This window comes from Capra hircus, chromosome 2 (assembly GCF_001704415.2).
Source record: "Capra hircus breed San Clemente chromosome 2, ASM170441v1, whole genome shotgun sequence".
Taxonomy (NCBI): domain Eukaryota; kingdom Metazoa; phylum Chordata; class Mammalia; order Artiodactyla; family Bovidae; genus Capra; species Capra hircus.
The window spans coordinates 7,140,811-7,168,733 of record NC_030809.1 but is presented as its reverse complement, the minus strand read 5'-3'; the positions used below and the strand labels follow the sequence as shown (position 1 = coordinate 7,168,733).

The following is a 27,923-nucleotide window of genomic DNA, read 5'->3' as shown; positions in this document are numbered from 1 at the left end:
TGTGGCAAGAATGAAAGCAAGAATTTATACAGCTAGAGGTAGAGGGAAACAAGAGTGTGTGAGAGACGGGGCAGCTGGAATGAGAGAGGAGGTGTCAGCGCAGAGAGACCGGAAAGAACCTCTAGAACAGGGGACTTTCTTGTGCTGAGACCAGTTTCTGAGGTGTACCAGGTAATATATGCTGACTGTGCCATTTATTCCTCATCTCAACACTGTGAAGCAGGTGATTCTATCTCCATTTTCTGACTGAGAAAACGGAGGTTCAGAGAGGTTAAGTCACTTGCTCAAGACTGGTCAGCAAATAATAGCACAGTCAAGACTCCAAGCCAGCTCTGTTCCAAGCCCACATTCCTCCCCTCCCCCCTTCACCAGTTTACCTGGTCCCACTACGATCAGAGAGAAAAGCAGGGAAACTTAGGATAGTGTTGGAAAGAACAAAACTACCCATTTGAGCTGAATCTTAGGGACATGTAGAACAGTTTCTCAATAAATAAACCTGGTCCCAAACCAATGGCATCACAGTCTCCTACCGCCTTGGTTTAAAATGCATGTTCTTGGGCCCCCTTTTCATCAGATTCTAGAGTTTCACCTCTGGGATCTGAATTTTAGTATGAACCCAGTGATCACTACTCACCCTAAAGTTTAAGAACCACTGATGGAGAGGAACAATGCTAACCCTAAAAAGACAGGCTGGGGCCATGCTATAGATGTCTGGAGGGCAAATGGAGGAATCAAGAGTCTTTATTTGCTTCAGTCACCAAGGGGAGTGAGTAGCGATTACTGAGCAGGAAGAGGCTTTATCACAACTCATTTTTGGCAAATATTTGGGGTTTGAATGAATATTTTATTGTTACTGATTTACAGTTTAATTCAGTTTGTGACCAGAGAACATATCTGTATGAGTTCAGTCCTTTATGGAGACTTGTTTTATGGCCCAGCATATGGGCTCTCTTGGTGAATGTTTCACGTGCCCTCAAAAAGAATAGGTGTTTTGCGGGTGTTTTGTGGAGTGCTCTACAAATATCAATTAGATAAAGGTGGCTAAGAGTGTTAATCAAATCTTCTATGTCTTTCCTGATTTGGGGGAGCTCTATTGTTCTCTTAATTGCTGAGAGTATTACAATCTCCAGCTTTGATTATGGATTTGTCTCTTTTCCCCTTTAATTCTGTGCATATTGGAAACTTTATTATCAGACAGTTACAAACATGGTTGTTATAGCCTCCTGGTGAATTGACACTTTCATCATTATGAATTGTTCCCTTTTATCTCTAGTAATACTCTTTTTATTGACCTCTACCTTATCTGCTATTAATATAGGGACTCTCGCCTTGTATTTGGGTCTTCGCTGCTGGCTCAGCGGTAAAGAATCCACTTGCTAATGCAGAAGATGTGGGTTTGATCCCTGGGTCAGGAAGATCCCCTGGAGAAGGAAATGGCAATCCATTCCAGTATTCTTGCCTGGGAAATCCCATGGGCAGAGTCAGAAACAATTTAGCAGCTTAACAACAACAAAGCCTTATATCTAAAATTTGCATGGTATATTTTTATATCTATATATTTTCAATCTATCGGTGCCTTTATATTTATTTTTTACATTTTATTTTTAACTGGAGGATAATTGCTTTACCATACTGTGCTGGTTTCTGCCATACATCAGCATGAATCAGCCACAGGTGTACATGTGTCCCCTCCCTCTTGAACCTTCCGGCTGGTGCCTTTATGTTTAAAATGTATGTCTTTAGGCAGCATTCTGATAGTCTTTCCCTTTTTAAGAATTGAGATATAATCACCTACCGTAAAATTCACCCACTTTAAAGGGCAGGAATCAGTGGTTTTTCATATAGTCAAGAAATTTTCCAACCGTCACCACTATCTAATTTTGTCTGTTCTATTGATCTGTTTTCAAGTTCTTTGATTCTTCTGTCATCTCCAATCTGTTGTTAAGACTATTCGGTGGGCATTTTTATTTTAGATTTTTTTTTTCAGTTCTGAAGTCTCTAATTTTTATAGTTTCTATATGTTACTGAAAAATCATTCATTCATTATGAGCACATTTTCCTTAACTTCCTTATATTAGCATACTTAATTAACATACTTATATTAGCTGGTTGTTTGACGAGGCCTTATAAATAGGTAACAAAAGAAGAGAAGTGAAAGGCAAAGGAGAAAAGGAAAGATATATCTATCTAAATGCAGAGTTTCAAAGAATATCAAAGAGAGATAAGAAAGCCTTCCTAAGTAATCAGTGCAAAGAAATAGAGGAAAACAATAGAATGGGAAAAACGAGAGATCTCTTCCAAAAAAATACAGATACCAAGGGAACGTTTCATCCAAAGATGGGCACAACAAAGGACAGAAAATGTATAGACCTAAGCAGAAGCAGAAGATATTAATAAGAGGTGAAGAATACACAGAAGAATTGTACGAAAAAGATCTTCATGACCCAGATAACCACGATGGTGTGATCACTCACCTAGAGCCAGACATCCTGGAACAGGAAGTCAAGTGGGATTTAGGAAGCATCTCTACGAACAAAGCTAGTGGAGGTGATGGAATTCCAGCTGAACTATTTCAAATCCTGAAAGAGGATGCTATTAATGTGCTGCACTCAATATGCCAGCAAATTTGGAAAACTCAGCAGTGGCCGCAAGACTGGAAAAGGTCAGTTTTCATTCCAATCACAAAGAAAAGCAATGCCAAAGAATGCTCAGACTACCACACAATTGCACTCATTTCACATGCTAGCAGAATAATGCTCAAAATTCTCTAAGCCAGGCTTGAATAGTACATGAACCAAGAACTTCCGGATGTTCAGACTGGATTTACAAAAAACGGAGGAACCAGCAATCAAATTGCCAATATCTTTTGGATCATAGAAAAAGCAAAAGAATTCCAGAAAAACATTCTACTTCTGTTTTATTGACTACACCAAAGCCTTTGATGGCGTGGATCAAACTGTGAAAAATTTTTAGAGATGGGAATACCAGACCACCTTACCTGCCTCCTGAGAAATCTGTGTGCAGGTCAAAGAGCAACAGTTAGAACCAGACATGGAACAACAGACTGGTTCCAAATTGGAAAAGGAGTACATCAAGGCTATATATTGTTATCCTGCTTATTTAACTTATATGCAGAGTACATCATGAGAAATGCTGGGCTGGATGAAACACAAGCTGGAATCAAGATTGCCGGGAGAAATATCAGTAACCTCAGATATGCAGATGACATCATCTTTATGGCAGAAAGCAGAGAAAAACTAAAGAGCCTCTTGATGAAAGTGAAAGAGGAGAGTTAAACATCTGGCTTAAAACTCAACATTTAGAAAAATAAGATCATGGCATCCAGTCCCATCACTTCATGGGAAATAGATGGGGAAACAATGGAAATGGTGACAGACTTCATTTTCTTGGGCTCCAAAATCACTGCAGATGGTGACTGCAGCCATGAAATTAAAAGACCCTTGCTCCTTGGAAGAAAAGCTATGACCAACCTAGACAGCATATTAACACCAGAGATATTACTTTGCCAACAAAGGTTCATCTAGTCAAAGCTGTGGTTTTTCCAGTAGTTGTGTATGGATGTGAGAGTTGGACCATAAAGAAAGCTAAGTGCTGAAGAACTGTGCTTTTGAACTGTGGTGTTGGAGAAGACCCTTGAGAATCTCTTGGACTGCAAGGAGATCCAACCAGTCCATCCTAAAGGAAACCAATCCTGAATATTCATTGGCAAGACTGATGCTGAAACTGAAGCTCCAATACTTTGGCCACCTAATGTGAAGAACTGACTCATTGGAAAAGACCCTAATGCTGGGAAAGATTGAAGGAGGGAAGACAAGGGGACGACAGGGTATGAGATGGTTGGATCGCATCACTGACTTGATGGACATGAGTTTGAGCCAGCTCCTGGAGTTGGTGATGGACAGGGAAGCCTGGTGTGTTGCAGTCCATGGGGTCACAAAGAACGGACACAGCTGAGTGACTGAACTGACTTTAAAATCATTGTCTGCTAATACAAACATTTTGGTTATCTTGGGGGTAAGTCATAACTAACTGTCTTTTCTCTTGAGTATGGATTACATTTTCTCCTGTTTATATGCCTAAAAATTTTGGAAAGCATCCCAGAAATTGTGAATGATATGTTGAAAGGACTGGGTTCTCTTATGTTCCTACAAAGAATACTGATTTTTATTTGTCTTGCTACTGCTGCTGCTAAGTCGCTTCAGTCGTGTCCGACTCTGTGCAACCCCATAGACAGCAGCCCACCAGGCTCCGCCATCCCTGGGATTCTCCAGGCAAGAATACTGGAGTGGGTTGCCATTTCCTTCTCCAATGCATGAAAGTGAAAAGTGAAAGTGAAGTCGCTCAGTCGTGTCCGACTGTTCACAACCCCATGGACCGCAGCCCACCAGGCTCTTCCATCCCTTACTAGATGCTTAATTTGGCTGAACTTCAAGCTCCAAAATCTCAGCTGTGTAATGTTCAGTTTAAACCTTACCTGGACTGCTTGGAGTCTGCTTCATTAGTGCATACTTAAGGTATCAGCCAAGAATTTGGACAAAGTTTATTCATAGAATTCAGGCCTCCCTGTCTAGGAACTTGTCCTATCTGTGGTTTCTCCCTGCACTTTCCAAAGTTCATGATTGCCCTAAACTCTGTCTTCTGGTTATTGAAATTGGTAAGATCACAAGGTTTTATCTAGCTGTTACCCATCCCAGAGGGTATAAATGGGGTCCTGTCTTCAGGCCCAAAGATACTAAAGAGAGAGAGAAATTCATTCAATGCTACCCCTTCCGCCTTTCTCCAGTATCTGCCTGCTTTACGTACTTTCCAATACGTAAAAGTAATTTTCATTTTGACCAGAATTTATAGTTGTTATTTTAGGGAAGACTGGTCCAATAGAAGCTGTAAATTACTGAGAAAGAAGAGAGATCAAACATAGAAATGAAAGAGTGATCAGGGTGGGAAATCAGAAGGCTACTGCAATGGTACATGCTGGATATGTTGAGGGCCTGAACCAGGATGGAAGCAATAAAAAACGGGGGAAGGAAGGACTCTTTGGACCTTGAAAACTCTACTGGAATTGTATCACATGATCATTTCAACCATATGAGTTCCATAAAATAAAAAGTTGTTAAATCCATATATGCACTTCTTCACCCCTTCAAAAGAAAAACCATAAATACCCTAAACCTTGGCCACCACGTGCCTGGAAAAGGGAAGGCATAGCTGAAAGGCAAAGAACCAAAGAAGAAACGTCTTAGCCTTTAAACTCCCAAGAACTTAGGTCCTAGACCTTAAAAGAAAAGTTCATGGATTGTTTCAGGGCAATTATATACAAAGGATATGACAGAGCATTTGTTGAAAAATGGCTTTAAGGTTTATGCTTTGGACATTAGAACAAGAAAGACATTATTAACAAATTGAAGACAGGAGAAGGGGACTACAGAGGATGAGATGGTTGGATGGCATCACCAACTCGATGGAAATGAGTTTAAGTAAGCTCCGGGACTTGGTGATGGACAGGGAAGCCTGGTGTGCTGCAGTCCATGGAGTCTCAAAGAGTCAGACATCACTGAGTGACTGAACTGAACTGAACTAGGGAATCAAATACAGTTGCCAGTTTGGGGTTGGGGATGGGAAAGACCCCAGAGAGAGGAGATCAGGATATTTAGACATGTGAAGTTAGAGAAGGCCACAGATGTTAAGGAGAGAGCTGGCAGTGTGCCCCAGGAATTCCATAGATCTCACTGAGATCAGTTTGGGGGTTATCCACACATTGGTGATCACAGGAGCCACAGATCAAGAAAAAATCCACCAAAAATACATGGAAGAAGAAAAAAAAATAGATGAAGAGTGAAACTTTCAGAAAAACAACACTTAGGTGAGCTGTAAGGAGAGATGAATGAACAAGGTGGGCAGGGACCAGGGTTTTTCACTCTGTAATATGACCTAGACCATCAAGGATTTTGAATAGAGGAGCTTTGCAATTATATAGATTGTTTAGAGAGATCACTGTGACACAGGTTAAATTTGGAAGTGGAAGGGCCGAGACCAGAGACTGGAGACCAGTAAGGAGGTCGCTGCAAGAGTCCAGGGCAATCATACTGAGGTCCAGGCAAGACAGAAGCAATGAGGAGATAAGGGACTGATGGACAGTCAAAGGGTTTTGTTAATTTATTTAAAAAAAAAAAAGGAGGAAAAGGAGAACTAGAAGAAGGAAGAATGGAGAGGTGAGGGTGATGATGGTGGTGATGGTGGTGGTGGCTCAGTTCAGTTCAGTTCAGTTGCTCAGTCGTGTCCGACTCTTTGCGACCCCATGAATCGCAGCACGCCAGGCCTCCCTGTCCATTACCAACTCCAGGAGTTCACTCAGACTCGTGTCCATTGAGTCGGTGATGCCATCCAGCCGTCTCATCCCCTGTCGTCCCCTTCTCCTCCTGCCCTCAATCCCTCCCAGCATCAGGGTCTTTTCCAATGAGTCAACTCTTTGCATGAAGTGACCAAAGTATTGAAGTTTCAGCCTCAGCATCAGTCCTTCCAAAGAAATCCCAGGACTGGTCTCCTTTAGGATGAACTGGTTGGATCTCCTTGCAGTCCAAGGGACTCTCAAGAGTCTTCTCCAACACCACAGTTCAAAAGCGTCAATTCTTCGGCGCTCAGCTTTATTCACAGCCCAACTCTCATATCCACACATGACCACAGGAAAAACCATAGCCTTGACTAGACAGACCTTTTTTGGCAAAGTAATGTCTCTGCTTTTGAATATGCTGCCTAGGTTGGTCATAACTTTCCTTCCAAGGAGTAAGCATCTTTTAATTTTATGGCTGCAATCACCATCTGCAGTGATTTTGGAGCCCCCCAAAATAAAGTCTGACACTGTTTCCATTGTTTCCCCATCTATTTCCCATGAAGTGATGGGACCAGATGCCATGATCTTCGTTTTCTGAATGTTGAGCTTTAAGCCAACTTTTTCACTCTCCTCTTTCACTTTCATCAAGAGGCTTTTTAGTTCCTCTTCACTTTCTGCCATAAGGGTGGTGTCATCTGCATATCTGAGGTTATTGATATTTCTCCCGGCAATCTTGATTCCAGCTTGTGTTTCTTCCAGTCCAGCATTTCTCATGATGTACTCTGCATAGAAGTTAAATAAGCAGGGTGACAATATACAGCCCTGACGCACTCCTTTTCCTATTTGGAACCAGTCTGTTGTTCCATGTCCAGTTTGAACTGTTGCTTCCTGACCTGCATATAAGTTTCTCAAGAGGCAGGTGAGGTAGTCTGGTATTCCCATCTCTTTCAGAATTTTCCAGTTTATTGTGATCCACACAGTCAAAGGCTTTGGCATAGTCAATAAAGCAGAAATAGACATTTTTCTGGAACTCTCTTGCTTTTTCCATGATCCAGCAGATGTTGGCAATTTGATCTCTGTTCCTCTGCCTTTTCTAAAATCAGCTTGAACATCTGGAAGTTCATGGATCACGTATTGCTGAAGCCTGGCTTGGAGAATTTTGAGCATTACTTTACTAGCATGTGAGATGAGTGCAATTGTGCGGTAGCTTGAGCATTCTTTGGCATTGCCTGTCTTTGGGATTGGCATGAAAACTGACCTTTTCTAGTCCTGTGACCACTGCTGAGTTTTCCAAATTTGCTGGCATATTGAGTGCAGCACTTTGACAGCATCATCTTTCAGGATTTGAAACAGTTCAACTGGAATTCCATCACCTCCACTAGCTTTGTTCGTAGTGATGCTTTCTAAGGCCCACTTGACTTCACATTCCAGGATGTCTGGCTCTAAATGAGTGATCACACCATTGTGATTATCCAGGTCATGAAGATCTGTTTTTGTACAGTTCTTCTGTGTATTCTTGCCACCTCTTCTTAATATCTTCTGTTTCTGTTAGGTCCGTACCATTTCTGTCCTTTATAGTGATGGTGGTGGTGGTGATGGTGGTGGTCGTGGTGGTGGTGGTCCTGGTGGTCACGATGGTGATGGTGTTGGTGACAGTGATTGTGGTGGTGTTGGTGCCAGTGGTGGTGGTGCCACCCTGACAGTGGTAATATAACAGCACCTGATATTTATAGAGTGCATACTAAATGCCAGACACTGTTCCAAGTGAAAGTACACTGAGCTTGCAACTCACTGGCTTTAGGGAGAAACCAGAAGTTAGGGGACTGGGAATGGAGCGCTGCAGACTGAGCTACCAGTGTGTGGTTTGGGCAGCTGGTCGTGCCATTTTACTAAGTGCAAAGACCCTGGTGGAGCTGTAAGCAGGCTCCTTATGGAGGTTGGTGTATAAGAGATGTTGCTCTGCGTTCTCTGTCAAATTCAGCACTTTGAAAGGAAGCAGAGAAAATTTGAGTTTTTCGGCCTGACCCCTGACACGGAGTTCCATGGGACCGTCATGATTTGTATTCCAAACTTGTTCAAGGAGAGCGCTCCCTACGAGTGCCAAGTGAAGACGCTGCCAGGTAAGTTCTGCTGAAGCCAGAGGGAGGTGGGACTGCTGAATTCCTTCCTCCCGATAACCCAGGTGAGGCTTGAACATGCTCTTTAAAAACACACACACAGAAGGATGATCAGTGTATTATTAAAGTCAATCTTTGTTTATCCATAAATGAGTTAGCTGGTGGGTTATCATAGCAAATGTTTACTCTCCACCCTCCAGCCTTCATCTGAATTTCCTCTCTCTGGCAAACTGCATGCGTATCCTGGCAAAGCAAATTCAACTTTATATTAACTCAAGTGAGACATCCTGGGAAATAATCTGCTGATGGGAGAGCAGAAAAGATTAAAAGATCCCTCATTACCTTCCCAGGTCAAATGAAAATAGCAGTGATTATAATAGCATTTCTGCAGTACCAGCCAGGGACCAGACACTACCAAACACAGTTCTCATGAGCTATCTATGAAGCATCTTGGTTCCACTGAGAAAGCTGAGGCACAGAGTGGTTAAGTAACTTGCCCCAAATTGCACAGGTGGTGACAGACAGAACGAGGCCTAATACCAGGGAAGACACTCTCATTACTACGCTTCTATAGAAATAGTTTTGAGTCACTGGCTCAAGGAGGTGGCGTCCCGTGTTCCTTTCCTCCAGCACATTGAAACTCGACTCTCATTGTGAGCATCGTGATATTTTTATTTGTGTTTATTTTCATAGAGATAGAAATGTAATGCTGTAAGTTTAGAGGATGAAAGCGATACCCCTCGGTTGGATGGATTTGGAAAACAGTTTCCACCCTAGTCATCATCTTTAGGTTAATGATGTCAGTAGGTGATTTCTGTTCTGAGGGATAGAGGCCAGGCAGCTTAGAGGCTGGCCCCAAAGGTCTAACTGCAGCTTGGTAGAATCATCATCGGTTAGGTTCTGGTCCTCAGCTTTGTTCAGAAAATCAACTCAACGGTTTCTCCAAGAGTCTGTAAGAGATTGACTTCTCTACCCGAGTCCCAGTGCTTTTGTTTTCATGGGAAGTTACGCGTGGCGGGCCAGCCAGCACCGGCCACTTGCAGGGGGTGTGCCCTTCCTGGGGAAAGGGCCAGACGAAGACCAGAGTAGAACTTGGCAACGGAAGAACTAGATAAAGGAAACCCATGTCACAGGCACTGAGCTAGGAGTATATATATGATTTGGGACCCTCTCCTCGGACCCTACTGGATCAATCTCCTCCATTCCTGGCTCGCCCCTGTCCCCTTGCTTACTGACAGCTTGCAGACCACTCCACCATATCCTTCTGATCGGTCCATATCCTACATGATCTAACTCATGATATCGTTTTCTTCTAAGACTGTAGCTGCTTTTATATGAGTCATACTTTTTGGTGACTGGTTCTTGGTGACATATAGAAGGTGCCTTATCCTTTATAATATTCGTCGCTCAGTCATGCCCAACTCTTTGCGACCCCGTGGACTGCAGCCCACCAGGCTCCACTGTCCATGAGATTTTCCAGGCAAGGATACTGGAGTGGGTTGCCATTTCCTGCTCCAGGGGATCTTCCCAACCCAGGGTAATCAAGAATATTAATAAGAAGTCCTACCATTTATTAAGTACCTACTCTAGTGCCAAACACTGTGCAAAATACTTTACATATATCATCTCATTGAATCCTTACAACAATCTGGCAAGTTGGGTTACCTCATCCCTATTTTACAGAGGGGGATCTCTGCCTCTGAGAAGTTAAGCAACTCGCCCATGATCACACAGCTGGTCAGTGAACCTAACTAGGTTCATCTGATTTTGAAGACTGGGCTCTAACCACCACTCTGCAATTTCGTTTAGAGCCAGTCCTCTCTACTGTACATTTATTCCTCTTACTTCCGTTTCAGGATGAAACATCCTGCCCTGACCCTGTATCCAGGAGTCTGTCTTACCCCAGAGCCCAGGACCCCTCCTTTATCCACCTCTCCGAATGTCTGGACCATCATCCCAGCATCCTGATGCTGGAAAGGGGTCTAAGGGTCAGCTCACCCCATATCTTAATTGAATAGACAAGGAAACAAAGGTATCATTGTGTAGCAGCTGTGAGGATGAGCTTTGGAGTTACACATGTCAACCCTGGCTTCGCCACTGAGTAGCTGTGGACCTTGTTCAAGTCACCCAACCTCTCTGAGACTCAGCTTCATTATCTTTAAGGAGGGGCCATACAGAACCATCTGTTTGGTAGGATGGCACTGGTAGAGCACTCTACACAGTGCCTGGCATGTAGTAAGAGTTCGGTCATCGCTGGCTACTGTTATTATTAATAATAAATCTTAGACCGGAGAGGGTCATGCAGAAGAGAGTAGGCTCAGCACATCAGCGACTGAACCCGACCTCTAATTCCCCACTTTCCAGTGCTGTTTCTGTATTGTCTTCCTACTTCTCCATGAGTGAGATGGCAGAAATGTTCCAAGTCCCTGTCCTGGTACGGGGAGCTGCAGTTTTCTGGTCACGTTAGGCATGTCGTGTAGAAACATGTGGCTCCTGTCCTCTCCCCAGTAGAGTGATGGGAGTGTCACGTGGCAGGGGACAGGGTATCACTCAAGTGTGAAGCTACCCAGAGAGGTCCACGCCACAGGGGCTTGGGAAGGAGTAAGGAGAGGGCTGGAAGTAAAGTCTCCAACAATTCCCAGGGTTCACAGTCATTGCCAAGGTCGCTGGCAACTGATGATCGCCCAAGCTGAAGCCACACAGGGGCCAGGAACCGAAGGAGGGTGACTTGGAAAGCCAAGACCGCTGGCTAATCCCGATCTCCAGCCTTCTGCTGGCTGTCTTGGCTGCACTGGGGCCTCGCTGTAGCGCGCAGGCTTTCTTTCGCGGTGCCACAGTGGTTTAGTGTCCTGCAGCATGTGGGAGCTGAGTGTTCCAACCAGGGATCAAACCAGCGTTCCCTGTATTGGAGATGGCTTCTCAACCGCTAGATCACCAGAGAAGTCCCAAATCACCAGTTTTAATGAAAACCCCAGCTACCTCTTCTTTACCAAGCTACTTTCCAGTCCCACTTGGGTTGGTGACAGGAAGTGTGTCATGCCAAGAACTGGCTGCAGGCACCCATTCCAAAGACACAGGACTGTAGGGAGGAGGCTCAGCACTAAAGCCCTCATCTGTCCTCTCCTTCTGCTTTAGAAAGGGTGATGCCTCCCAGGCTCCCTCCTGAGTGAGGTTTTCCCAATACCCAGCTCAGATCTTGACTGAGATGTGGGCAAGCCAGGCCCCTCTCACTGTCCATCCCCCCTCCCTTTGCCTCTTTCCCAAGCCCCCACCAGAAAGGCAGGACTTCCCTTAGACCCAGACAAGAGGGGCCCTTGTAAGGTCCTGCTCCAGCCCTGCCCTGGACATGGCCCTCCCCACAAGATGAAGGGTCCTTAAGTCCAAGAGGGCAGATCCCATGGACTCTGAGAGCCTCGAAATTCCCTGCATCAATGGCCGGAGCCTGTGTCCAGTCTCGGCAGGTCTCCTCCTTGGGTCTTTCTTCCAGAGGACAAGCCCGTGGCCCAAAGGGTGGCCAAAGGACGGGCATTGTATGGGCCTTGGATGAACTTGACCATGAGCCCATATCCTTGTGCATGAGGCCCCTGGCAGGGTGGACTGGAGCCAGGCTGGGCTTGCAGGAACTCCCCCCTGCACTTCCTTCTTTCCACTCTGCACCCCGAGGAGTCCAAGAAGCAAGCTGCAAGCCTTCCAGGTTGTTATGAAAAGTATATTTGTCAAGGAGGGGGCACAGAACATATTTTACTTAACAATGCAAGAACACAATTTATAAATTCTTAATATTTAGACATATGGTGTGTGGCCCTCCATTTGTGCCCTCGCCCCGGCCCCGTAAGTCTTGGGAGTAGAAGAGGCCTTCCCAAGCCTGTCCCGAGAGGTGGGGTTGGGGGTCGAGGCCTGAGTTGCCAGCACCCACACTGACAGCCTCAGCCTTCCTGCTCTGCCTCTCATTGACCCAGATCGGACATGGACCTACTCCTTCTCTGGCGCCTTCCTGTTCTCCATGGGCTTCCTGGTCGCAGGGCTCTGCTACCTGAGCTACAGATACATCACCAAGCCGCCTCCACCTCCCAGATCCCTGGTGAGCAGGGGCCCCTGGGAGGGCATGGGCTCAGGGACCCCCAGCTCTTTGCTTCTCCCGGCAACCTAGAGACGTGGCTGGCAGCCCCTGGGGTGGACTGACAAGAGCTAGGGGATCAGGAAGAGAAGGCGTGGAACAGAAAAGCCATGTCGTTTTCAAGGGGACACGTGCCCTGTCTGAATGGGCAGCCCAGACAGGCTCTGCCACCTGGGATCGCAAGCCCAGTGTGGCCACATCTTTGCATTTTTTACCAATGAAGTCAGAAGTTCAGATGGTAATGTGAACTCTCCCACGTTTCAAGTCTTGGCAACTAAGTTTTCTAAATTAAGCCTTAGCAAACCACACGTGTCGTATCAGCAGCCCGAGTCTGGCCCCCAGCATGGCGTCTCTGCCCGCTGCAGAGCCTGGACAGTCTGGGGCTGGAGGAGTCGGACCCATCGGTCTCTCCAAGTCAAAGCCCATCTGAGCCATTTCCTGAAAACTCTCCTGGCCTCCGCTTTCCCCCTCGCTTCCCCTCCTTTCTCCCTCCATGAGGCCCTTCGGGAGCTGAAGAGCAGTTGAAGCACCTCCTGGGGAGCATCACCCAAGGTCATCCCAAATCTGAGTCAACTCCTTCCAGAATACCCACCTCCTGGAGAAATCACAGCCTGACTCACCACTCTCCCTGGCCAAGCCAGACTCAGGCAGTGGCCCTCAGCTAACACGGCCAGAGCTCTGTTCCTTCACAGAGGCCCCAGCACTTAGAGAAATCCCTGGGAAAGAAGGCAGGGCTTATGGATCTTGGAAAAGCCCTCAGGCGGTCTACCTTTGCCCTCGCCCCCACCCCTGGGGAGGACCGCGGCGCCCACGGCATCCTCAAGGGCGGGGGGCTGAGAAGGCACTCTAACGGGCATGCTGTTCTCCCTGCCTAGGATGTCCAACACATCCTGCCCTTCCACCCTCTGCAGTTCATCCAGGAGCACACCCTGATCCCCGTCTTCAACCTCAGCAGCTCCGGCAGTCTGGCCCAGCCTGTCCAGTACTCCAAAGTCAAGGTCTCCGACCCCACGGAGCCCCTGGGACACCCACCGCGGCACGGCCTGCCTGAGGTTGCCTACCTTGGGCAGCCAGACCTCCCCATCCTCCGGCCCTCTGGAGGACCACCTCACCAGGCACTCCCCATGCTGTCCTATGCCCCCCAGGCTGCTCCCGAGGGCAGGCCCTCATCCTATGCACCTCAGGGAACCCTGGAAGCTAAACCGCCCTCCTACACTCCTCAGGCTGTCTCAGAGGCCCAGCTTCCTTCCTACACCCCGCAGGCCACCCCAGACAGCTGGCCTCCTTCCTACGGGATGTGCGGGGAAGAGTCTGGGAGAGACTCCCCACCTGTGACACGCTTTGGTCCAAAACACCTTGGAACTAAGGGGCAGCTCCAGAAAGAGGTGCCAGCTGGAAGCTGCAGCCCAGGTGGCCTTTCACTACAGGAGGTGACACCCCTGGCCATGGAGGACCCCCAAGAAGCAAAATCCTCCCACCAGCACCTAGGGGTTCACACCGACTCAGACTCTGACTCTGATACCATAGGCCAAAGGGAGCCAGGAACACGAAGCTCCCTAAAGGGCCACTTGCCCCTCCTCTCCTCTGTCCAGATCGAGGGCCACCCCGGGTGCCTCCCTTTGCAGACTCCTTCCCTCCCATGTTCCCCCACAGATGAGGGTCCAAGTCCCCGGGGCCTGCTGGAGTCTCTCGTGTGTCCCAGTGATGAGGATCCGGCATCCAAGACTGAGGCCGAGAGCCCAGGTCTTCAGGCCCCAGACCTGGAGTCGCCCACGGAGCTGGACTCTCTGTTCCGAGGCCTGGCCCTAACCGTGCAGTGGGAGTCCTGAGCAGAGAACAGGGCAGGCCTGGGGCTTCCTCCTGTCCCCACCACCCCCTCAGCTCACATCCTTGGCCTTCACTCCTGTATCCAGGGACGCTGCGCACTCTGCAGCCCCTCCCCAGGTGGGTGCCCTCGAGGAACCAGCAGAGAAGGAGGCTGGACCCTTGCCTAGGCTGAGATCCCTTTGGAGCAAAAAAGACGTGAGAAGAGCTCCAGCCAGTTTCAGAGGTGTATCATGTGAAAATGAGCTTGAGCACGCCGAGCTCTGCAGGGCAGGACAGTCAGAGAGAGGGAGTTGATGCGAGGAGACCTCCCAGAGGTGCAGGGCCCCAGCTCCTAATATACTGGATACAGACTTCTCCTGGAGCCTACCCCTCTTCATTCCTTTCCTGGCCAGTTTCGTAGTCTGGTTCAGCAGACTGAGGTCTCTGCCTCCTCTGTGATTCCCCGAATAAGGGAAAAAGGAGCCTGAAAAGGGACGCCTCGCAGCAGACTGGGCAGAACCAGAACAACCTGCGAGATGGCAAGACTCCAGGGCCGAGTGCGGCCTGTGGCTCAGCCCCATCCAGGCCTACTGCCTGAAACTGCACTGTTTCAGCTTCCATCCTCCGCTGGAGGCTGGACCCCAAGTGAAGTGCAGGCCCACAAGGCAGGGAGAACACAGAAACCCTGTCTGTCAGCAGGAGTTCCAGACCCTATCCTGGGAGTGGGGTTTGAAAGGAACACGGGCCACGGGGCGCCTGAAGGAGACACAACTACAACTGTACTTACTTCACAACTTTGGAAACTCAGCCTTGGGTTCAGCCCACCCGGGTTCCAACCCCAGCCTTAACACTTCCCGGCCGCGTGGCTACAAGCAAATGAATCGCTGTTTGAAATCTGTTTCCTCATCTGTATGATGGGGATAGTAACACCTACCGCATGGGGTTGTGGTGAGGCTGAGATTAAATCGTGTCTGGTTCAGGGTTGGGAACTCATGTACACCTGTGGTGGATTCATGTCAATGTATGGCAAAACCAATACAGTATTGTATAGTAAAAAAATAAAATTAAAAATAAATAAATAAATAAATATGTTTCACAGCGCCTGGCACATGGGCCGTGCCCAGTAAACCAGTAGCTGTCTCCTATTGCAATTTTTTTTTTAAACCCCCAATTCAGTTTGATTTTGGATCAGGCATTTTATCAGATTATCTTGATTTCCTCAGAATTGCTCCAGGCCAAGCCAGAGGGGCTGGACTGCCTAGGAGGAGGCCAGGGAAGGGACCAGAGGAAACAGGGGCCCGGAGACACATGGAACCTCCTCCTTGAGCTCTTCAGCTCAGTTCAGTTCAGTTCAGTTCAATAGCTCAGTCGTGTCCGACTCTTTGCGATCCCATGAATCATAGCACGCCAGGCCTCCCTGTCCATCACCAACTCCTGAAGTTCACTCAAACTCACGTTCATCGAGTCAGTGATGCCATCCAGCCATCTCATCCTCTGTCATCCCCTTCTCCTCCTGCCCCCAATCCCTCCCAGCATCAGAGTCTTTTCCAATGAGTCAGCTCTCCACATGAGGTGGCCAAAGTATTGGAGTTTCAGCCTCAGCCTCAGTCCCTCCAATGAACACCCAGGACTGGTCTCCTTTAGGTTGAACTGGTTGGATCTCCTTGCAGTCCAAGGGACTCTCAAGAGTCTTCTCCAACACCACAGTTCAAAAGCATCAATTCTTAGGCGCTCAGCCTTCTTTATAGTCCAACTCTCACATCCATACATGACCACTGGAAAAACCATAGCCTTGACTAGACAGACCTTTGTTGGCAAAGTAATGTCTCTGCTTTTGAATATGCTATTTAGGTTGGTTATAACTTTCCTTCCAAGGAGTAAGCATCTTTTAATTTTATGGCTGCAATCATCATCTGCAGTGATTTTGGAGCCCAAAAAAATAAAGTCTGACACTGTTTCCACTGTTTCCCCATCTATTTCCCATGAAGTGATGGGACCAGATGCCATGATTTTCGTTTTCTGAATGTTGAGCTTTAAGCCAACTTTTTCACTCTCCTCTTTCACTTTCATCAACAGGCTTTTTAGTTCCTTTTCACTTTCTGCCTTGAGCTCTTAGGTGGAAGCTATTTTGGCGGTGGCAGCAGCCTTCTCAGAGGACCTGTCTCCCCAGAGGCAGGGCAGGGCTACCCCACTGTTCTGCCCCTGCCTCTGCTCCTCCATAAAAGCAGGTTCTCATCTGAGCTTTCAGCATGCAGTCACATGCTTTGTATCACTGCATCTCCTGTGATTCTTGTGATGAGGAAACAGAGGCCCAAGGAGAAGAAGGAGGCTTCCCTACTGGGCCCCTGCTGAGGCTACAACACAGTTGGAGTTTAAAATTCGCGCTTTTTCTAAAAAAAAAAAAAAAAACAACTTTGTATGCAGACCATTATTTTAAATTCTTTATTGAATTTGTTACAATATTGCTTTGGTTTTACGTTTTGGTGTTTTGGCAACGAGGCATGTGGGATCTGAGCTCCCTGGACAGGGATTGAACCCACAACCTGTGCATTGCAAGGGGAAGTCTTAACCACCGGACCACCAGGGAAGTCCCCCAACCTAGTATGTTTTGTCTTCATCAAGAGAAGGAACTTCCCACAGCAGTTTGGATTCTTTGCAGGATGAGACTCCAGGGATATAAGGAGGGGAGGGCCCCATGGGGACCCTGAGGGGCCAGCGCCCCCATCCCCCTCTGAACATCCTGAAGCCCTGTCTGAACATAGCTGAGCAACAGGGTCAAAGTGCAGCTGCCCTGGTGAGACCCTTTCTGGGTGGGCAATGCCCTCCCTTCTGTGCGCCCAGCACGTCTCCCCTCCTGTTCCTCACCCCTCCCCTCCCTGCAGCACAGCGCCAGGCAGCACCATCCTTATCTGTAATTAATATTTAACATCTCTTCGGGGTCACTGGTCTAGACCCAGTATCTCCCTGGCGGAGGGTGGGCAGGCCCATTCTCCTCCCGACAGCTGCTACATTGGCCCTGATGATTGCTCCTGCCCCCACACTGCAAACAAGCCTGCTTCCTGTCACTCGGGGTGAACTTGGTCAAAGGTTGACGGTCTCACCTGGTTTAGTCATGAAAACCAACTTACCAGCTGGACTCTTCTCACCAGGTGAGTGGGTCAGGGTGTCAGAGACGTTTTAATTAAAAGCTGTAAACATCTCTTCCAATTCACAAGGCCACAAAGCTCTCTAAGCTCCCTGGGGTAACTGTTGTTCCTACAGTCCATGAGTCCCTGAGTCCTGTGACCCCCCTCAGCCTGGCCCTGCGTCTAGTAGGCTCTGTCCCCTCTCAGGTCTCCAGCCTGCCAGGCAGGAAACTCAGGCTACAGACACTGCTGGAACCAGCTAGAGGGCAGAGTGTCCGAGGCCCCGGAGCTGGGCTGGGGCACTGGCATTCCTGAGTGTCCTAGATCTTGACCGCACTGCAGCCTGGCCCCACCCAGGCCAGAGAAAGGTGAGTCTGGTGTCACCAGCCTCCAAGTCACGCAGAGCCCAGCCCAGAAGCAAACGAGTAAGAGTCCAGCAGAGCCCGACAAGGAGTAGTAAGAGGAGGAAGGACTCAGTCTCGCTGTCGGGAAGTTCCCGCTCTGGATGACTCATTCTTCCCTTAACCCGCCCTGATAGGCTGCATCATGATATTCTGCAAAGGAGGAAAACGTGGCTCAGAGGGTTTAGGTGCTGCTGCTGCTGCTACTGCCATGTTGCTTCAGTCGTGTCCAACTCTGTACGACCCCATAGACGGCAGCCCACCAGGCTCCCCCGTCCCTGGGATTCTCCAGGCAAGAACACTGGAGTGGGTTGCCATTTCCTTCTCCAATGCATGAAAGTGAAGTTACTCAGTCATGTCCGACTCTTACAGACCCCATGGACTGCAGCCTATCAGGCTCCTCCATCCATGGGATTTTCCAGGCAAGAGTACTGGAGCGGGGTGCCATTGCCTTCTCCGGGGTTTAGGTGAGGTTTCCTAAACTTGCTTCACAATGAAAAGCCCTCGAGAAGCTTACAAAAAATACATCTTCCTCAGCTCCAGCCCAGACCTGCTGGGTCCACAGCTCCTAGGGAATCAGGCTTTTAATAAAGTCCTTTAGTGACTCCTCTTAGGCCAGTGGAGGAACCCATGCTATTATATCAACAGTTCTCTTATCCGTTGGTCTCAAATATCCCCCTAGAGCCACCCCCATCTAACCCCCCAGATGAGGGTGGAGAGCTGAAAGAAGGTGGGCGGGGAGGGTAGGTATTTCACTCTGGGATATCTGAAGACTCCTGGCCTCCCAAACCCCCCACCCCAGGAATGCACGTGGTTTGCCTGAGTTTCCACCCAGAGAACAGGGCCATTGGGGATGAGGGCTCCTCCAGGGTCCCACAGGGCAAGCCTGGATCCCTCTGTGCCCCTCCCCAGTCTGAGTGTCAGCCTGGACAGAGGGACACAGCTCTGAGACCCCAGCCCCATCCCCCACCCTCCCACCCCCACGCCCACTCAGCCCTTCAGCTGCTTGAGCCAGCTTTCCCTTCCCACTCTAATGAGGAAGGGGCACGAGGAAGATGCGTTTTGACCTGTTAGTATGAGATGGACTGTAATGGGAATTAACTGAAGTGTGAGGGCAACAGAGGAGGGAGGGCAGACTGACACAGACGGAAGGAAGTGGTGGGAGAAAGCTTTGGACCAGACAGTTCTCCCCTTGGCCACCAGGTGGAGCCATCAGCCAAAGACAGTTTGGTTGCGGTCCCAGAAACCCTTGTGGCAGTTCAGGGTGGTCGGCAGGTAAATTAGGAGGTGGGAGCGCGGTTCAGAATGGGGGGACACATGTACACCCATGGCTGATTCATGTGAATGTATGGCCAAAACCACTACAATACTGTAAAGTAATTAGCCTCCAGTTAAAATAAATTAATTAATTTACAAAAAAAATAACCTTCAGATGAGTATCCTTAATGTTCATAAATCCAAAGAAGGCAATGAAAAGGAAAAGGAAGGGGAGAGGGTATGAAGTATTTAAGAAGCACTACCCATGGGTTAGAACTTCCCAGAGGGCGAGGGCCTCCCCGGTGCTTCAGAGGTAAAGAATCCGCTTGCAATGCAGGAGATACAGGTTCAGTCCCCGGGTCTGGAAGATCCTCTGGAGAAGGAAATGGAAACCCACTCCAGTATTATTGCCTGGGAAATCCCATGGACAGAGGAGCCTAGCAGGCTACAATCCATGAGGCCACAAAGAGTTGGACACAACTTAGCGATTAAACAACAATAAGCCATGAGTTAAGTATTATACCAGGCATTTCATGCATTTTAACCTGATTTAAATCTTGTAAACATTCTTCAAGACAGGCATTCATTCATTCATTTTTAACAAGTATATATCAAAGACCAGGGTGTACACCAGCACTGTTCTTGGGGCTGGGGATACAATGAACAAGATAGGCAGGCAATTTCCTGTTGTCTCAGAGCTTGCATACAATTTGCAGATAGAGAAGCAGCCCAGAAAGGAGGCCAAGTTCACCCCATTCGTAAGTACAGGTGCCAGAGGTTGGTATTTAAACCAAGGTTCATAAAGCACCAAGTCTGACCTCTGCTCTACCTCACGGCCTGAAGCTTGGTTGTGCTCACATTAAGGCACCCCAGGAAGAGTGAGGGCCTCACTGGGATTTGGTCTGCAAAGGGTTACATGGGAACACGACACCCAAAGGAAGGCAGAGAAAGCTCTCTGTTTTCTTAGTCTCGAAGTTATTGGTGGAGCTCTCATTTAATGTTATTGGCAGTAGACTGTGCAACAGGCTTCAAGTTTCGTGATTTAATCATTTCAATCAGACTGCAAGGCAGGCATCACTGATCCCATTGTACAGGTAATAAAACCAAAATGGCTTAGTGACTTGTTCAAGATCATAATTTAGAAGTTATTCAAGATCATAGAACTTGTTCAAGATCATAGTGATCAGTAGCTCCTCCACCAGGCTGCTTTGGGGGAAAGGGGTTTATAGAACCAGTTTAAACGACTGTCTCCTGCTGGATTGGAAACTCACACCTCTTGGTTTTATATACAGGTTCACACTCACTCCTCACAGTGAACGCATAAATGTGGAAATCCCTTCTTAAGTTGGATCAGTATAATAGGCCAAATGGAGAGAGAGCAGCCAAATGATCTCCCCCCAAAGGGGCTCTTAACACTGCAGTCAGGGATGAAGGGAGAATGCTTAGGAAAGAGTTTTCAAAAAGATCAGGAGACTAAGATTTTTTTATTTTAATATTAATGTTTTTGTTGAGGTATAGTTTATGTATACAATATTAGAGAAGTTTCAGGTGTATGACATAGTGATTCACAATTTTTAAAGGTTATATTCTATTTATAATTATTATAAAATATTGTATCTTCTCTGTGTTGTACAATATGCCCTTGTACATTATTTATTTTATACACAATAGTTTGTACCTCTTAATACCCTGCCTTCATCTTCCCCGTCCCCTTTCCTCTCTCCTCAGTGTAATCACTAGTTTGTTCTCTAGATCTGTGAGTCTGTTTCTTTTTTGTTATGTCCACCCATTTATTTCATTTTTAAGATTTCATATATAAGTGATGATATATCATACAGTATGATTGGAAGGACTGATGCTGAAGCTGAAGCTCCAATACTTTGGCCACCTGATGCAAAGAACTGACTCATTAGAAAAGATCCTGATGCTGGGAAAAGTTGAAGGCGGGAGGAGAAGGGGACGACAGAGGATGAGATGGTTGGATGGCATCACCGACTCGATGGACATGAGTTTGAGCAAGCTCCAGGAGTTGGTGATGGACAGGAAAGCCTGGCGTGCTGCAGTCCATGGGGTCGCAAAGAGTCGGACACAACTGAGCGACTGAACTGAACTGACCATACAGTATTTGTCTGTCTCTTTCTGACTTATTTCACTTAGCGTAACATCCTCCAAGTCCATCAATGTTGTTGCAAATAGCAAAACTTCATTCTTTGTTCTGGCTGAGTAGTATTCCATTGTATATTCTTACCATATCTTCTTTATCCATCCGTCTGCTGATGGACACTTAGGTTGCTTCCATATCTTGGCAATTGTAAATAACGCTGCTATGAAGATTGAGGTTCGTGCATATTTTTAATTAATCTTTTCATTTTTAAAATATGTAGCCAGGAGTGGAATTGCTGGATCATATAGTAGTTCTATTTAATTTTTTTGAGAAGCTTTCATATTATTTTCCATAGGGGCTGCACCAATTTATATTCCTGCGAGAAATTTCCCTTTTAGGAGGCTGAGATTTTGGCTGAAGCGCTCACTTGTGTGTTCTGTCTGTCTGTCTGTCTGTCTGTCTGTCTCTCTCCCCTGAGGAGTGAGTCCCCAGGGCACTGGGAAAGATGACAGGCTCAGCGTTGCTGGGCCCCTGAGGCCCCAGGAAGAGGCCAGGCGGGGAGCTGTGTCTCTGGAGCGGAGCCAGCACTGCCTTCCCAGACCTGCGCATCCCGAGACTGGCTCAGGCGCCCCTCCTGATCACCCCCTGCTGTAACTGCCTGTCTCCCCGCCTAGATGAGACTTGTATCCCAATGGCTAGCATTTTCTCTCTCCTCCTCTGCTTCCCTAGTGCCCTGCAGGCCTAGGTGTGAATATCCGTGAGGGGAGAGGATTGAGACGGGGAGGAGGAGCAAAGGTCCGGAAGAAAGTTCCCCAGTGGCCACTCCGGAAGCTTGGGAACTTTGGATGGGGAAGGAGGAAATGACTTGCCCTCATCAGCTGCCTGTGCCACGTCCCCCAGACTGCCCACATAGCCTCATCCACCCCACACACACCATCGCACACCCTCACACCCTCACACTCAGCCCACACACCGTCACACACACTCCACACACACCTCACACACAGCCCACACACCCTCAGGCCACCACATACACGCCATCGCACACCCTCACACCCTCACACTCAGCCCACACACCCTCACACTCAGCCCACACACCCTCACACTCAGCCCACACACACCCTCATACCCTCACACTCAGCACACACTCACACACACTCCACACACACCTCATACTCTCACACACAGCCCACACACTCTCACACACACCTCATAACCTCACACACATACCATATACAATCGTACACACATTCCACACACACTTCATACCCTCACACACCACACACACACACACACAGCCCACACACAATATCACACACATCCCCACACACATCTCATACCTTCCTACACACCCCACACACCCACACACCCACACACCCACACCCCCTCATACCCACACACACACCCCACACACCCTCACACACATTCCACACACATCTCATACCCTCACACACATCCCACACACCCACACACACACCCTCATACCCGCACACAGCCCACACACAATCTCACACACAACCCCACACACACCTCATACCCTCACACACCCAGACACCCTCACACACACACTCACACACAACTGCACACCTTTATGCACACCTACACACACTTCATACCCTCACACACACACCCCACACACCCCCACACACCATCACACACACCCCACACACCCTCACATACACTCTCACACACACCTGTGCACCCTCACATACACGCACACACACCCTCACACAAACACACACACTCACACCCTCACGCCCCTCACCATAGGCGAGCAGGGCCAGTCAGTAGCTGCTGTGTGCCGAGTGGGGGTATAGAGACGAGAAGAAACCCACTTTTATTTTAGCAGTGATACCTTATGAGCACTAAAGGGTCCTTTTTCCAGTCACACATCATGTCTTCCTGATGTCTGGGGGCCCAGCCTTGCTGTCTCCACTTTCAGAAGGGGAATCAGATCTGAGAAGCTGCGTGTCTTCCCCAAAGCACCTGTTACTGGGGGGAGCCGGGGGAGGAATTCAGAGCAGAACTCCCAGCAGCTGAGAAAGCTGTCCCTGATCCATTTTCCATACACCCAGGCCTGAGCTATGAGCTTCTTTCCACTGCAGCAGGGGGCGAGGGTTGGGGAAGGGATGGAACCCAGGGGAGGAGCTATCTGCGGGACGTGGGTGTGGGGTGTGGGGACAGCTCCACCCGTCACTGCGGCCCGGCAATGCTGGACCCAGGGAACGGCCCCTCCCCTTCACCTCCCCACCATAGTTCTCAGCCATTGTCATCACACTGCTATATTTAAGGCCCATGCAAGCTCCAGGATCACATTCTTCTCCCGGTCCCCGCTGAGTCTGGGGCAAGAAGAAGCCAAGGACCCTCTCATCCTCTGGAATCGTCCCCCCAGAGCCACCTGAGTGAGCACAGCTGCTTCTGTGAGTCACCTCCAGAGATCAGGGGAGAGGAGAGAGACCTCCAGACAGTGAGACCCTCAGCTTTTCATTCGGAAGTGCGGTAGGGGTGTGGGGGTTGGGGGAGGGAGAATCCTGTGAGATCAGGAAAGAAGAGGCAGACTTGTGCTCAGCCATGGAAATGAGAGGAGATTCTAGAAAAGAAATCCCTGCCCCGCCTAACTGTTCTGTGTGGCCCTGGGTCTTCCGAGCTGAGCCTTCTGTGATATGAAAGCCACAACACACCCCCCACCCCGCCCAGATCCCTTGGGGATGCCCTGGGAAGTGGAGGCTTTCCTGCAGGCATCGAGGATCAGCAAGGACCCGGGTGGGCTGGCAGGTCCGGCCAACCTAGAGCTGTCCTGGCGGAGCCCTGCTTGGCCCGCCCAGCGGGCAGGGGATGAGAGCAAGGCCGCGGGGCCCACATCGCAGGGCTGGGAGGGCGCTCATCCAGCCTGGACTCACTGGCACCAAACCCAGGCCAGCACTCCCGCCTCAGAAACTGGTGGGGAGCATTAAGTGCGTCCCCGCCTGCCCAGACCCCCGGGTAGGCTGTGTCTCCACTCCTGCCCGCAGGACCCAGCTTCCTGCAGTCAGGGCTCAGAGTCTCTCGGGCTCATACGCTTCTCTTCCCATTCTGAGGAATTGGAGAGACCTCCTTGACCCTTCTCACTGGGAGATGCTGTCAGAGAGCTGGGGGATGGTGGGGGGGCATTGCAGACAGGGCAGTGTCCAGACTGAGGCTTGGGAGGAAGGTGGAGAAAATGGAGTGGGTGGGGAAGGCCACAGGGCAGGACCCCTGGTGGCTTTGCACCCTCACGGGAGGGCAATGGGGGCCGAGGTCCCCTCCTGACCCACCACGCATCGCTGACCCCTCCCCAGCAGGCACACACTGCCTTCTGGAGAGAGAGGGCTGGAAGGCTGCAATCTGCTCACGACCTAATCCCAAGCCTCAGTCAGCGCTTTAAAAAGAACCGATGGCTCATCCCTAAAGCCAGGGGTCTGGTTGCGGGCAGCCCAGGAGGTCAAGGATGAGCGCCAGGCCCAACCCGCTGTGCCCGTCAGGAACAGAGCATCCGGGGAAAACAGCCAGCAGCTGAGGCCAGGGAACGTTAACCCTCCGCTGCTGGGGCCAGGGCCACGTCCCAGGCAAGCCAGGGCCTCCCTCGCTGGCACCCAGAGGCTCTCTTCTGGGCTGAGGGGAAGAAGGCGCAGAAAGAGCAGGCCAGTCACTGTCTGGGTGCAGGCAGCCTCTTCCTCGGGGGTGTGGGGGTGCTGGATAGGAAGGCCGAGAGATGACGTCCTGTTGTGTTCAGCAAGGTCATTACAGGAAGCCTCACGGGCAGTCCTTGGTCCCAGCTAGGTCACTGCAGAGTGACCCAGGCTCTCCTGGGGGTTCTTTTCTGGATGCCCAAAGGGAGCAAACTTTAAGGAACCAGAAGAAATAAATTCCCATTAAGACTGACCCTTGGCAGCCTGAGCCCTCTGACACCCCAGAATAGGCCTTTCCGGGTCAAGGATCTCTGATGAGGCCAGCATGCCCACCTCCCACATCACAGACTTAGAGACATGGCCCTCCACAGGCGTGTTCAGGTCAGAACACAATGCACACACACACACTCACTCTAGCTTGGCCAGCAGGCCCCGCAGGAGAGGCGGGGACAGGGCAGAGCCTAACCTCACAGAAGCAGGCGGAAGAGGGCTAAGGTGCGGGCCTCCCCTTCTGTCTCCTTCGTGCCCAGGGTCTACATCAGGGCCAGACCCAGTAAGGACCTTTCCAGGTAAGAGGCCTATCCCAAATTCCCACCTGGAGGAGCATGGAAGCCAATTCCAGGGGTTCCACCAAGAAGCACCCTAGGGCTTCAGCATCAGAAGGTCCTCAGAGGCCCAGGGATAACATTGTACCCCAGATCTGGAAAAAAATGTACTGCAAGAACTCAGAGCCAGCTAGCTTGGGGCACCACTTTCCTCCCCACTTCTCCTTGCCCTGAACATCACAGTGCTCAGTCCCTCACGTGTGGGAAGCTGAGGCCGGAAAAGGGAAGGCCTTGCTCAGACCACGTGGAGGGGCAAGGACAGAGCGCAGCTGGAAGCCAGGGCCTGCTCCTCAATGCGGGGCAGCCCATGGGGTGGTGGGCGAGCCAGGCTCCCTGCTGGGTCTTGAGATCGCCAGCCTGCCCACCATAGAGAGACACCCCCCTCCCCTGCCACCAGCAGACCTCCGAAGAGATGCTGGCGGACGCCACGGGGAGGGGGCGGGTGGACACCAGGTGGAGTAACCGTGCTCCTCGGCTCTGCAGGTTTTTGCTCTCGCAGCCATGACTCTGCCTCACAGCCCGGGAGGTGTGGGGGAGCCCCGGCCCCCGCAGGCCGTGCAAGTGCACCGGCGGGAGCATCGCCGGGAGGAGGAGCAGAAGGAGGAGCGGCAGCACAGCCTGCAGATGGATTCCTCGACGCGGAGACGGACCTTCCGCAGCAGGTGGGGCATCAGGGACCGCCCCCCGCCCCGCCCAGCCACCGCCCTTCCCCCAGGACCCCCAGTCTGAGCAGGGAGGCACAGCCTGAGCTCTGCATACTCCAGTCCAAGCGGGGAGGCACAGTCCTGCTCTCTGGAGGCCTCCAGTCCAAGGCGGGGGGCCCAGCCCTGACCTTGGGAGAGTCCTGTTGGAAGGGGAGGAATTACCCTTCTTTTTGGAGAACCCAGTCTGAGACGGGAAGCACAGCTCTGCTTTGCGGAGCCCCCAGTCTAAGAGACCACTGTTTGAGGAGGGCAGCACAGCTGTGCCTGCTAGCACCCTGAGGTGGGTGGATGGAGCCCCCAGCCAGACCCCCAGCCAAATCTGCAGGAGCCACGAACTCTCTTCTCCCCGGGGCAGCGAGGAAGAGTACCAGTTCAGCGCTGCAGACTACGCCCTCGCGGCAGCCTTGGCTCTGACAGCCTCCTCAGAGACAACATGGTAAGTCGAGTGACCTTTCCAGAGAGCCCTGGGCTGGGAAGAGGTCATCTTGTCCAGTCCCCTGCCTCCCTACTGGGCTCCCACACTCAGCTTAAAAAAATGTGCCTGAAATTACACACCTAGAGCGGGTGGCTAGTCGGAGGTTTAAGCCCAGGGCTGGCTGATGGCAAAGCCCACTGCACCACCCTCTGATGGGTCCACAGGCAGTAGTGAGGGAGCATCCCCAGGGGAGAGGATGGGGGTCCGTGCTTCACCACCCAGCTTCCATGGCGGGAAAGGAGTCCAGGGATAGAGCTAGGAGAAGCAAGTAAACCAGCCCACATGTCGAACCCAAGCCCTGAGATGGGATAGCCTCCAAGCTTGGGAGCATCCTTAGGCCTATGTCCTGCTCCTTGCTGGCCCAGAGCAAGTCACTCAGCCTATAAAGCAAATCTCTACCCGGTCAAATGGGGAGACTAAGCCTGTCCGCTTGGTTGTAGTGAAAACAAGAGGAACCATGGCTTGTGAAAGACCCTTGTGAACTGTATCGATAATATTAAGCGTTAGTCATTCAGTGGTGTCCAATTCTTTGTGACCCCATGGACTGTAACCCGCCAGGCTCCTCTGTCCATGGAATTCTCCAAGCAAGAATATTGGAGTGGGTTACCATGCCCTGCTCCACCTTCTAAAACCCAGACCCATTCAGGGGATTTTGGAGGCAAGAAAGAATTAAAGTTGCCCTTGTCCTCAAGAAGCTTCAAGCGTGGCCGGCAAGGCCGGGCGTAGGAGAGGCAGGGCCAGGTCGGCCCCCACGGGCTCTCCGCCTCTGACGGCCTCTGTCACCGCAGGGAGGCCCAGCTGAGGCGCCAGACCAGCGCTGTGGAGCTGGAGGAGCGGGGGCAGAAGCGGGTGGGCTTCGGCAATGACTGGGAGAGGACAGAGATCGCCTTCCTACGGACCCAGTGGCTGCTGCGCCAGAGACGAGACCGGAAGGCGCTGAGACGGCGGGTGAGAGGGGTGGGCGGGGCCCTGGGACCTGCAGCCCTTCTCATGCTGCCCGCCCCGACCCTACGCCCTTCTCCAAAAAAGCTGGACCTCCCAGGGCCCCCACCTTCCAGCTGCACAACTTTGGACAAAGCAATGACTCTAACCGAGCCTCAGTTTTCTCATCTGTAAAATGGACGTGTGTGATCCAATACTGAGCGTTGACATGGGAAGTAAATAAGAACACGCTTATAAAACCACTTTCCCAGTGCCTAGAACACAGAAGACACTT

The 27,923-nt window shown here is 50.0% G+C and overlaps 2 protein-coding genes across 6 annotated transcripts in view; both read left to right on the top strand.

The window, feature by feature from the left end:
- Positions 1–15,261, top strand: part of IL22RA1 (interleukin 22 receptor subunit alpha 1) — a 29,817-nt gene extending 14,556 nt beyond the window's left edge. For 3 of the 4 annotated variants that reach the window (XM_018055834.1, XM_018055813.1, XM_005676847.3), the window contains 3 exons: positions 8,331–8,469; positions 12,426–12,547; positions 13,459–15,261. In XM_018055834.1, coding sequence (XP_017911323.1) covers positions 8,331–8,469; positions 12,426–12,547; positions 13,459–14,412 — 1,215 coding nt within the window. In that variant the 3' untranslated portion in view covers positions 14,413–15,261. The remainder of the gene's footprint in view (positions 1–8,330; positions 8,470–12,425; positions 12,548–13,458) is intronic. The other variant, XM_018055820.1, reaches the window with a different exon arrangement.
- Positions 23,534–27,923, top strand: part of MYOM3 (myomesin 3) — a 52,132-nt gene continuing 47,742 nt past the window's right edge. Inside the window, exons 1-4 of one of the 2 annotated variants that reach the window (XM_018055793.1) lie at positions 23,534–23,696; positions 26,012–26,190; positions 26,588–26,668; positions 27,496–27,655. In XM_018055793.1, the coding sequence (XP_017911282.1) occupies positions 26,030–26,190; positions 26,588–26,668; positions 27,496–27,655 (402 nt within the window). In that variant the 5' untranslated portion in view covers positions 23,534–23,696; positions 26,012–26,029. Of the gene's footprint in view, positions 23,744–26,011; positions 26,191–26,587; positions 26,669–27,495; positions 27,656–27,923 lie in introns of both variants that reach the window. The other variant, XM_018055803.1, reaches the window with a different exon arrangement.